The sequence below is a fragment of the Olea europaea genome, unplaced genomic scaffold (genome assembly GCF_002742605.1).
Source record: "Olea europaea var. sylvestris unplaced genomic scaffold, O_europaea_v1 scaffold807, whole genome shotgun sequence".
NCBI classification, from domain to species: Eukaryota; Viridiplantae; Streptophyta; class Magnoliopsida; order Lamiales; family Oleaceae; genus Olea; species Olea europaea.
Window position 1 is genome coordinate 58,429 of NW_019266506.1, and position 13,301 is coordinate 71,729.

Sequence of the window (13,301 nt, forward strand, 5' to 3'; positions counted from 1 at the left end):
ATGTACAGTGGTCTGGGCAGCTACTCGATACCCTGCTATGTCGGTTGCTGAAGCCATTTAACGGAGACACCCTTCATTTTGATCCTGGGGGCAAGGTAGCGATGTTTTTCATATTTGAGTTTGCCCTTGTCATTAGACTGCGATGTACAGACGAATAAGAGGTGAGGGCTCGTGTTCTGAGGAACAGGAGACTGTTGAATGAATATTTTCGTGGACAGACAATAGTTACTGTAGCGCAGTTGGGAGATGCATTAAGGAGATGTGATCATATGTCTGATAGGCTGAAGTTGGGTTTGGTGCTTATCATCGAGAGCGTACTCCGGTGTCATCACAATAAAACATCGATTGACATTTTCAATTTAGAAGTTATTGATGACATTGATGTCTTCAACAACTATACATGGGGCCGAAGATGTTTTCTAGATACATTACGCATATTCAGGAGGGGGTTTTCGACGCCTAAGGGGGATAAGCCCGAGCGCAAGTTGGATGCATATAGACGGCCGTTGGCGCTGCAGGTATATGTTTAAGTTAATGAATTACCTATGCTTTTTTCCTTGAACTCTATACATCATAATTGTAATTGCTGCAGATATAGGCGTACGAGACTGTCCTCATCTTGGCCAGTTGGTATGCGAGGAGAGGGGAGACAAGCTGCCCTCGGATGCAACAATGGCGAGCACAAAACAAGCCGCTTACCAGACAATTATCAGCTCTCATCGATAATCTTGAGGTACGTATTATACATTTGCGATTTATGTTGTATGTCATTTTACAATCTCAATACATAGTCATTAACTGTGAAATGTCAAAATGTCAGTTTGAAGTTCTCACTGAGTTGGCACCATCGATCGAGAAGGAGAGTTAGCTTTATATTCGCGAATTGTATGTTCCGACTGCGCATGATGATCAGATGCCTGAGTCCAGGGTAGATCGAGACGGGGTATGTTACTGTGCAGGATTTGTTGAATATCACTTTAATCTTGTAATTAAGTGCTTCACTTGTAATATTTATTTTTTCAGGAGAGTTGTTCAGTATTACCTCCGTCGATGATGTCCGACGAGGATGTCACCTCCACCGAGAAGATCACATCCGGCTACGTCAGAGGTTCAGATGCCTGAGTCCAGTGTCGATCGAGATAGAGCACGTTACTTAAAAATAATTTATCAATTGTCGTTTCAATTTTGTGTTAAGTTATTCATTTGTAATAGTTATTTTTTCAGGAGGGTCATCCAGTATCACCTCCTACACTAGCCACCGTGCTTCGATGATTGATTTGTTCGAACTCTTGATGGAGATGAGAGAAGACATAGCAGAGTTACGGGATGATGTCGCAACGCTACAAGCTAGGTTAGGAGACTTGGAGAGTTATGATATGATGTCGCGATGTTACGAGTTAGATTAGGAGACCTTCATGCTGAGGTTGCAACGATGCGAGGCGACATAGCAGGCTTGCGTGGGACGTGCGATTATTGGGATTGAGGAGATGGCGGAGGAACAGGTCAGTACTGGGACGAAGGGGTTGACAGAGGGGCTGGCGGCTATCATGACGGAGAGGTCGGTGGTTATTAGGGGGAAGGGGGTCAGATGGGATATGTTGACTCATCGTGGTCTTCGGTTGCTGCATTTGATTCATTTTTAAAAGACACGATTGGGATGGAGGAGGCGGAGTGGATACTCGAGGTAGAAGGGGTACCTGAGAAGACGATACCCAAGATGAACGGGGTGCCCGTGCAGAGAATACCCGAGGATGCCGAGGGAGTACCGGAGGAGAAGAGGGTGCTGGAGGTGGAGGTGGTACCTGAGAGGACGTCACCCAAGGTAGAGGGGATACCCGAGGAAGTGGGGGTACCCGTGCACCTAGGGATGCCGGGGGTACAGGAGGAGGAGAGGGTGCCGAAGGTGGAGGTGGTACCCGAGAGGACGCTAGACTCGTAGGACGTAGTCTTTGTGTTGGAGAAGGTAGTCCCGATAGCGGGCAAGGGGGTGGTCCCAATGGCCGGGGAGATGGAGATCCCTGAGACGGAGGAGGAGAGGACGCGTGCTGTTGACGTACCGAAGCTAGTGGTTGGCAAGATGCCGAGGGTGCTATCACAGTACGTCGTTTCTCCCTTTACCGCGAAAGCGAAGAGGAGGAGGTTCGTCGACGGGACGAATCTCAATTTATTCAGGGAGGTGGACCACGCCAAGTGGAAAGCCTTCGAGACGAAGTGGAGAGCAATTAGGCCCAGGTGAGTTTTGTGTTTTATATAATTAGTACGGTACACAGACGCTGACACATGTATACTTCTTGTAACTAACATTTTTATTCTTATTGTTTCAGGGCCAGCTGCACAATTGCTCAGAAGACAATCTCAAACGCTTACAAGTGGTTCCACGACATCACCACTTCGAGGGCTTAGCTCGTCGACGATGTAAACAAAATTAAAATATTGTGATTTATTATGTATATTCAATTTTGATTTTTGAATCAAATTCATGGGATAACTCATTTTTTATTGGTGTTTCTTGATGTAGCACATTAATTTGGCCATGGATTTGCTACGAGATCAAGCTGAAAGACATCCAAAATCGTTCAACATTCCTGGCCGACTCATATTGAACATCGATTTCATCCGTGCTATTGACATTAAGTACTAGTCGCTCCAAGCTATGGATAAGGAGTACACGGTGCCAACATATATGATGAAGTGGGTCGTAGGAATGTGGTCGAGTGTCAGAGGAAAGCCATGGGAGGACTGTATGTATCTGTACATACCAGTGTGTGTGAATCATCACTACATTGTAGTGGAAATCGTATTCGTCGACTCTATTATGTACGTGTACGACCCCGATCATTCATGCTTGACACAAAGTTAGCTTGAGCGAAATTTGGAGTCGGTGTCTATGATCATTCCCATGATGGTTAGATGAGCGAACATCACTGTGTAGGATAGACTGGCCATCGTACGGGACGCGACGAGGGCGATGCAGCAATTATCGTAAGTGTTTGTAATTTTATTTTTTTAATTTACAACATAGGTTCTAACTAGATGGTGATGTTCTAATACAATATTGTTTAATTGTAAGTGTGATTGCGACATGTTTGTTATCTAGTACATAGAATTTTTGAGTGTATCACATAATGTTGATGCAATCAATCAGGCATGGATACAAAATTAGAGAAATAAATTAGCATGCGATTTATTTGAATTTAATGGGTATTCGTAAATAATTGCACATATTTTTACATTTATTTAAACATTATACATTTCATTCATTCATTTGTAATTATGAAAGAATTGTAAAATGTTAATTATTTATGTAATATTTAATTATTTATTTTACAGTTTGTGTCGATTTATAATGTTTGTATGTATTGTGGAGAACGCAGTGTGTCTAAAAAAATTTCGAATCTACGATTTCAAATAATTAATATAAATAATATGCATAAATAATGTTGGTAACAAATGAAACTAATGAATGAAATATTTAAATAAAAAGCTAAATATAATAATTAACATAAATAATATGCTTAAATAATGTACGTCAATGTTATAAATAATTACATTGTCAATAATTATTAACAAATGTAAAATTAAACATCTGTTACACCGTCATGCAGAGGAATCTGACTTGAACAAAATCTTCTAGTATGCCCTATTACACCGCACTTACGAGGCTGGAGAAAATCTCCGATAGATGGTATTCTAGACATACGTGTATATCCAGGAGTACGTGGTCCGACTGCTGGTGGCAACAAGTTATTCAGTGAGAGAATGTGGTCGAGAACTTCCCACTCGACTTCGTTTGGTACAGAAAATATTGTTTCGATATACGCTACTCTCCAATAATCAATCATGTAATAAGCACTGCATAAAGTGTGTGGTGGAAATCCTCTATGTATAGCCACTGCCACTGCATGTGTATATGGAGAACTCTCCAACTGAAACCGTCTACACGTGCACATGTTATCATTCAAGTCCACGATGTATCCAAAATTACGTACACATCTCACGGAGAAATGAAATTGATCCAGTGGTTCTACATATACCTTTTTTGTCACATCTAGAGTTTTGAAGAGTTTATCTTCCTGAGCTGAGTTTAGCAAACTTGTACAACTCTGTGATTCCTCACATCGATCATGAAACAACTGTTGTAGCTTGTCACGAATGTTATCAATCATTGCGATAATTGGTAACTCTCGATCTTTTTTGAATAAAGCATTAAGCGACTCTGCATTGTTTGATGTCATCATGTTGTATTGATGTCCTGGAAAATGTGATCGTGCCCAATATTCGATCCCCATCTCTGTTAGATACTCCCATGCAGCATACGATTTACTGTCTATTTCGACTATGAACTTCTCAAACTATTCATAATTGTAAACCTTTGTAGCTCTCCTATACAACGCAACGATCCCCTTGCCTCGATACTTGGTCTTCAAGTATCCTTGTATATGGTACATACAATAACCATGATGTGCCTCGGGGAAGACTTCAGTGATATCATTTATTATTGATTGCCCTCGATCGGTTATGAATGCAGGGTTTTCCACATCCTCAATTACTTCCCTCAACTTCGTGAAAAACTAACTCATCGTTAGATCATTTTCTCCGTCGACTATGCCGAACGCAAGAGGGTAATTTTGGATGTTGTCATCTTGATATGTTGCAATAATCAACTTGCCCCCGTATCTCGTCTTAAGGGTTGTATCGTCGACTAGAATTAGAGGTCGCATTGCATTTCGAAATCCTCGAACGCATTGTCCAAGGGCGATAAAGAAATACTTGAAGCCATTTTCGTCATCCTTCTCAATAAAAATTACCGACTCAGTATTAATTATTCCCATGTTATAGCAATACCTGACCAATGTAAATAAATAATAATTATAATTTAGATAATCTATTAAATATTAAATGAACAGAGAAATAAACAATTCAATTAAATAAACAATTAAATTACATAATTATATAAATAATTGAAATAAAATTATTAACAATTAAAATAACAATGAAATAAACACTTAAACAATGAAATACCTGACCAATTTAGCATAACTCTCCTCGGTCGAATCCATCAAGTCTTCCAATGCGTATTTTTTGGCCTTCCAAGCCTTCTAATAGCTCATGACCACCCGTACCCTCGTCGAACATCATTAATGATGTTTGAAGGTCTGTAGATCGTTCGTGGGTTCTGAAACTTGTGCATTATTTCTCGACCAATAAACCATGATCGGGCCTGCCTATGATCATTTCGACTGATACTCACTTCACAAGTATGTTCCCATGCATACTTACAAACTTCAAAAAACTCATTCGTGTCCATCTTCGTCGCTCGCAAACGTCAATGGTAACTCTCGTCAACGTAGATAATTGTATACGTCAACTTGTTTGATTTCTTCACTTTAAACTCGAAGTTATGTTTTAAAGCAATCCGTTGCATAGCTTGCAATTCTTTCTTTGATTCGAACAATTGCTCGACATATACATCTTCATCATCGAGAACCACACGCGAACAATTAGAGGACCGTGTACTTGGTCCGACCTGTGAGCTCCCACCTGACTCATATCTCCTACGGGATAAAGCAATCAAATCCTCGTTTATAAATGCACTTTCATTTTCGTTGTCTTCAATTGCCGATGGAATTCCGTGTGTAACAGTGTGATCATGGTGAGTAGTAGTGGTATTGAGAATAACCACATCATTTTCATGAACAACCTGAATTTTATCCCAAACATCATTTACATTACGATTCTCTTCATCGGAAACTTCGTGTTCACCGTCGGGGAAATTCTTCCTCAATAAAGTTACGCAAATAGGAGTCGACTTTCGACCTTGGTTCAATTTAATTAGATGCTTCATCTCCACTTCAGAAGTAACTTTCATAGGTAGAATTGGAATGGTTGAATGCTTATGAAACAAAAATCTCAATTCCATATCGTACTGAGAGGGATCGACATTAAGCATGTTTTGTATATCATAGTACATTTCTGTAAATGATGTACTCCTTGTTATAAAAATACTTTAATCCCATCTCCTTCACTCGTCCATTTCCATTCCCACTGAGTATTTATTTCTGTTGAAATTCACCGAAATAACAAATTGGGACACATGCTAATGTCAAATCTGTCACAAATTAAAAATATTAAAAAATAGATTAAATATAAGGAATTAATATATAATTTTTTAAATTGTTCATTTCATATTTAATTTAATTTTTACTTAAAATAATTCATTAATTACTTTAATTGTTTTAAAAAAAATTATTTCAATTAATAATAAATATTCATTAATATTTACTTCAATAAACAATATACATTAATTATTTTAATTGTTTCAAAAATATTTATTTCAATTAATATTAAATATTCATTAATATTTACTTCAATAAACAATATACATTAAATATGAACAAATAAATTATAAAATGTTAACCATTTTAAAAAAAAGGGGCTGGCTGTTTCCAATCGGCCCAGGATGTGCGGGCAGGCTGGATAAGTGCCGAACCATTTTTTTCCAACGAAATAATATTTAAATATTTACTTTACAGACAACTATAAATTTTTCTTGTAATAATATGCATACAGATGAATTTTTTTTTTCGTTTTTGCTAAAAAGATTATACATCTATTTAATACCGTAATATTTCATCTGCCTTTGTCGAAATAAGATTTAAACAATCAAACAATATACTAATTTAACTAAAACAAAATTTAAAATATGTATTTACACATACAAATTTTGAGTGCTGACTATGAGTAATAATTTTTTGTTGAACATTTGATAATTTTGTGAGATTTCAATGTTTTAGCAGATGGAAGGGGAAATTTCTTTTTAACTATATTGAAGAAATTGATAAGCAAAATTGATTTTGAAATTTACATGGGGAAGTGATTGAATTTATTTAAACTTTTAAGGATATTATTCTCTTTCAAAGAATTAACATATTTTTTGTAATTATGGAACATAATAAGGGCACAATTGTCTTTTTCAACACAAGAGGCCAATGTGGTGAATGCAAAAAATTAAAAAAAAATGGTCAAAATGCAAAACATGTCGTTTGACTGAGCCAATTTCAAAAGTACCTCGCCTCCCTACTGCAGAAACATTATTAGGAAATAGGATTATATGCAGTGTTCTAAAAGTCACGTTTAGGTGGCGTCAAGGTGTCGCTTAGACACGATGCGTGGTGGAAATGCCAAGCTACTTGACTTGGCGTCTTATTTGGCGGTCAACGGCAATCGTTGGCTGCTAACGCACGCCTATGCGTGATTATGGGCGCCTAGGTGTGAATTATAAGAAATTTAAATTTTTTTTACAATTCTTTTAATTTAAAACTTAAGGTTGATTTCTTCACTTCGTCTGCCCTAAACTCAAAATAGTCGCTTGAAGTATTTACGTTTGAAACTTATTTTTTTGTTGAAAACATAGAAAAAAAAGTATGAATTTCCTATAAATCTATTTTAGATATTTGAAAGGTATTATTTTTAATTATTACATGATTTTTTTGATCGAATAAAAATTAAAATAATATTAAAAAAAGAAAACGCATTTTATGCTTTTTACGTCCATGCCTCGCCTAAGTTCGTTTGGCCCATAGCTTGGCCTCCACATATTATTACACATTACGCTTTTTAGAACATTTATTATAGGAAATGTAATGATTATTCAAATCTACAACAAAATTAAAAGAACAAAATATAAACAATGTCACTTGACTCAAGTTTTATAGTAAAATGCTTCTTTTGGATGATGTTAAAATGATCCACCTAAAATAAAATAAATGAGGAAGAAGAAAAGAGATAGATATTAGTGTTAAATGGGGCGAGCCGAACTTCAACTTGCCTATAGTGAAGCTCTATGCTCGACTCCATTGGTCTGAAGAGTCAACTCGCTCAATCAAAGTACGACTCGTCAAATTATTATTATTATTATTATTATTATTATTTATTATTATTATTTTTTTTTTTGGTGAAGATGACATATTTCACTCATAATGATGAGTTGACGAGCCGACTCACATGACTTAGCACCTCCAGAGATAGACAAGTTGCTTTAGCATTGTTGGTGAAGATGACATATTTCACATAATGATGAGTTGACGAGCCGACTCACATGACTTAGCACCTCTAGAGATAGACAAGTTGCTTTAGCATTGTTGGCTGCTCCGCCGACTTGTAATTTCTATAAACTGAAGTAGTACTAGTAAGAGTGATTATTGGGCGCGTGCATTAGGATTTGGTGTATATATGTAAGAATCGGATTTTTCCAAGAATTTTATATATAAGAGAAAGGACAAATGGGATTAACGGCTATAATCCCTCTTATATATGAGCCGTTAATTGGAAATAGGAAAGCGATAAGACGGGGGGAGCGAAGAGGGCAAAAGGTCAATGTGGCTCTCGACTTTTCCATTGTTTATGTCTTTCAAATAATTGCTATATAATCGCCCACTAAAAATCGGGTTGACAGATTCTTTATGATGGATTTAATAATTATAGAAACTTTATTTGCCATAGTCGAAATAACATGTCTAATTTTTAACATATTCAATACGTTGATTAAAAAAAATTGATCATAATTAAAGGAAAGATATGTGACATTTTTATTTGTAATGTCTAATGTAAATACTAAAATATGTCTGTTCGTGAAATTACAAGCCGAAAAGAGACACCCTAATCCCATAAATATTCATTCAAGAAGAGTTCCAAAAGATGTTGATAGTAAATAAGAAGATTGGTCACGTAGAAAGACGATAATATATTTGTATTCACATACATGAGAATTATATAAGAAGGAGAATAATCTTTGATTTGATGATGCCATGTGAATTACTAGAAACATGTAATTTGTATGGTTAACCCAATAACGAAAGTTTTGTAAGGGGATTGGAGCAGACTACCATGAGATAAAAGATCTTCTTTAATAACATAGAGGAAGAATGAAGGAAATAGCTTATCGAGATAGTCATATTTGTTTTGATAAATATGCTCTTCAGGCACTTGAACCTGCTTCCTTTGCGCTTTTCATGGTCTAATCACCATACTATTCACAATTGCTATAATTGAATCCATAGAAGAGGAAGAACCAACAAAGTGACCTCACCTCCTCCAATGAAGTGCAAGTACTAATATATATCTTTTGTGCAATTACAAGCCAAAAAGAGACATACTAATTCAATAATTTTCGGTAAGCATATTTCAATCAGTGCACTTGCACATTGGGACTTATTGAATTAAAAAATTTTGAGATTAAACATTCCTTTAAGATCGTTTTATCAATCAAGAAGAAAGTCACATTAATTGATCCAGTCTACTTTCAAGTGATCCTACCCAATTATTGGATATCGGTGGTAAATAAAATACATATATGGTATGTTAGAGAAAAGTATTATAAATTCATTGACTCTGTGATCTTATATATTCTGATAGCGTACACTTTTGACGTTAGTGGAAAAAACAAAAAAACTGCTAATTAGATTGGGTATTATAGGGTTGGCTAGACATGCTTTGATTATTGAAATTTGAATAATATATATTCAATTAGGTCCCTGTGGTTGCTCTGTAAAGTATTAACAGTGAATTACTTACTATTTAAAAAAATGACTTAGTTGTAATTACTATAAAGTTCTAAACTTAATTGTAATTGTTATGAATGTCATAAATTTAATTGTAATTGAAATTGAAATTCTAACACTACATTATGAACTAATTGAATTTGGACTTTAATTGATATGCCTATTTGAATTTCAATCGGAACTCATATTTGAATTTTATTTGAAAATTTTTGGAACTATTTTATTTCTATAAATAGAGACTATATTGAATCAAGAATCCATAACAATATACAGAATAAATCTTCACAAGTGTTTAAATTCAGAGATAAAATAATTATTTCCATTCTTTTATTCATCTTTCTAGTCCGGAATTAGTTTCTCCGCTTAATTAAGGTTAGAAGCATCGAGTTCTTAAAAATAAAAGTTTAAAAATTCATAATCCAAAAAGTTGAAAGTCTGTGGTACAGTCCAATTCAAGAGTTAATTATCAAATTTAGGTAAAATTTTGAATTTTTTGTTCTCGATATAACGTACTTGATAATGGGGGTTAAGATTTTTGGGTGTTCGGGAGTTTCATTCTTTTTTTGATAAGATAAGACTTAGACATCAATTTAGGAATTGATTATTATTTTATAGATAAAAATGTCTTAAGTTTTGGATTAAAACTTGTGTTGTGATGAGTTCATCAATTGAAAGGATCAATATAACTTCTAATTAAAATCGATTTTAAAATATCAGAATTTAAGTTTAGTAATAAAACAAATGATCATCATTATTGAGAGGAGTAATCTAAGTTCTGATATGTTGATCTAATTTCGATGATTAGTCGATATGAAATTTATACTTGCAAAATGATAGCTCGTTTGATTATATCGATCTTGCAATTGATGTGCTCTCAATGTATCCTTTTTACAAATATAACTAGCATCAAATGAAGTACACGATCTACCAAAGAATATGCTCAAGTACGGGAGCAAGACCATAACGTGCCACCTTCCTTGGAGGAGCCCCAAAGAATATACCAAACTAAGGAGACCTACGCCCCACCTACCCCATCTGCACATCCAAAATAAAATGAAAGAAGAACATGATTTTTTAAGTAGTTACTACATGAAAACAATGTTATAGTGTTGGAGCTTCATTATTTTTATTTTTGTATAGCTTTTTCTTTAAATTTTTTCCTTTTATTTTTTGTTATTTTACTTAACTTATATAGCAACATCATCACACAAATTTAACAAATTTTAGATGAAAATTACCGAAAGGGACCAATTTTGCCAATTTATCAAAAGTTGGGGACAAAAATCAGATGAAAAAAAGTCAAGGACAAGATCATAACTCAGACTAAAGTTAGGGACGAAATTTGCAATTTTCCTTTTAAATAATAGCACCACGAATACCTACGCACTCTCAACAAAGTTATGACTCAATTTCTTGTAGAAACATGAAGCATCTACAAGCATGCCATTTATTTTAGTGATAAGCTATTGATTATAACATGAAAATTAGACTTCGCAATTTGCATTCTCAACTTTGAAGATTGAGATGTGCAAAGTTTGAATAAATAAGATTGAACCCTAGTTCGATAGGGATTAAATTTTGAATTTGAATTTTAGTCAAAGTCAACAATTAATTTAAATCGCATATTTCATCAAATTCTCAACTTTTCAAACGAATATTTCATTAACTTTTATCAAAATTTAATAAATTAATTTTAATCCCATCTATTTTCATATCAAATTATGCAAATTGAGCCCCCTAGGGCATAGTCCAGTAGTGCAAAGGATATGAGTGAGGTTATCTCACGCCTTGCTGGCAGCCGTAGTGTGGGGGTTCGATTCCTGAGAAATGGAATTAGACTCCTTGTAGGCGCAGTGTACAGACAACTCTTATTTCCTAACCTGTTAGAATACATCTCGCGATTTACCTCCCTTTCAAAGTTCTAAGGACGGGATAGTGGGGACCCTCAAAATTGGAGCTCAACCTTCAATTATGCAAATTGAAATCCCCTGAATCGTGATCTGGGGCTTAGCTGCATTCAAGGGTGAATAGGACAATAGGCTCGCAAGTTGTAAGTTATAAAAGGCAAGTAGACTGTCCATTCATATCTACCCCTCTACATCTCTTCAAATGTATTTTGTCCATATTAACTCAAATGGGTCATCAACACTCTGACTGGACACCTACCAAGTGGACACCATATGCCTTTCCAGGTTGGATTTATTGCCTTGCATTGGAAAACATGTGCATAAAATGAGTAATTCTACGTAACACCATTCTAGTCCGCATAGTAGTAGATATTTAATTTTGAATTATGCTATAAATATAGAAGTTTTTAATAGAAAAATTTTATAGACAACACATGACGCGATATAATATGAAGGATGGGAATAAAAGAAGAAAAACAATACATTTATATTTCGCCACGTCAACTTTGGTACAAGTTCTGTTAATCTTTTCCTGTACTTATGACTATATTGATTATTATTATTTAAAAATAAATTTAGAATCGATTATGGAAATGATTTTCCGTCTCTCAATTGGTTTATGCTAAATCAACTTAAAGAAGTCTCCAAGTTGCTTTTTGACCTCATTTTTTTTTTTGAACTTTATCTCCGTTTGATCCCCATTAAATTCAATTACATTACATTTTATTTTTCTCTCTCCTATTTTCAACTACACAATCTTTCATAAAATAATATTACACGTAAATCGAAAATTTTTCCTTCTTTTTCAACCACTCATTTTTCTAAAAAATATTATTCCCCCTATTTTCATTTTCAGGTAACGGGGGTCAAACGAAGGGTGACTAATAACTTCTAACAATTTCTAAACTACATATTTCATCCATTTTAATCAAAATTTACTAAAAATTTAATTTTTAATCGAATCAAAATGGGCTAATTCGATAATTCTAAGCAACTACCATTGACAAAGAAAATTTGGTCTACGAACTTTATCGTGATAAGTTGTGCTGAGATCACAGCATTCTTATGAATGGAAGCATCACTTTCATCATTTCACGAAAATTTCATGTCGAATACGACAAGTAAATGATAAGTGTGGTGAGAATAATACATAAGTATGTACCACTAAATTTGAAGACAATGGAATTCAAAATCGGGACAACCGTCCTTTTTTGTTTCTCTTTTACAATTCAGGTGATGGTCAATATCTTTTTCTTTTATTTATTTCTTTTTTCTGTGGTTGGTACATCACAATAATGTGAAGATATTTTTCATTGCCTTTACATTTGTGGTATATGAGGTCCCTGGAATGGCTATTGGGAGAGCCATTAATTTGTTTTCTTTATCTTTTTTATATCAATAATAAAAAAATTAAGTAATAAATTATTTATTTCAAATCATTTATAACAAATTACTTAAACTTCCACTTTTATTTTTGCCACAAAAAAAAAAATAATAATAATAATAAAATAAAAAAATTGACCCATCCAATTCAATGAGTTCTTAACTTCTTATAATTGTGTATACCCCTACATGACATTTTGGGGAAACCTGGAGGGTTATTTTAAAACCATTAAGGATCAAAACGGAAAATAAAAGAAGAGTAAAAGTGAGAAAGGTCATTGCCGTCCACCGGCCAACTACCACCATACACTCCGTGAAAGCTTTGAACTTCACACTTTCCTCCACCAAACGGCCGCCCAAATAATAAATAAATAAAATTTAGAACTTAAATTAAAAGAAATTAAAAAATAAAAGATAAAACACGGAAAGCCATTTCCCTATAAAAACAAAA

At 34.6% G+C, this 13,301-nt stretch overlaps 1 protein-coding gene across 1 annotated transcript; it reads right to left on the reverse strand.

Annotated features, from left to right (window-relative positions):
* Positions 1-3,578: 3,578 nt before the first annotated feature.
* On the reverse strand, positions 3,579-4,289 carry LOC111391590. Its single transcript, XM_023016837.1, has one exon. The coding sequence runs from the start codon at positions 4,287-4,289 to the stop codon at positions 3,579-3,581; it is 711 nt and encodes a 236-aa protein (XP_022872605.1).
* Positions 4,290-13,301: the final 9,012 nt, after the last annotated feature.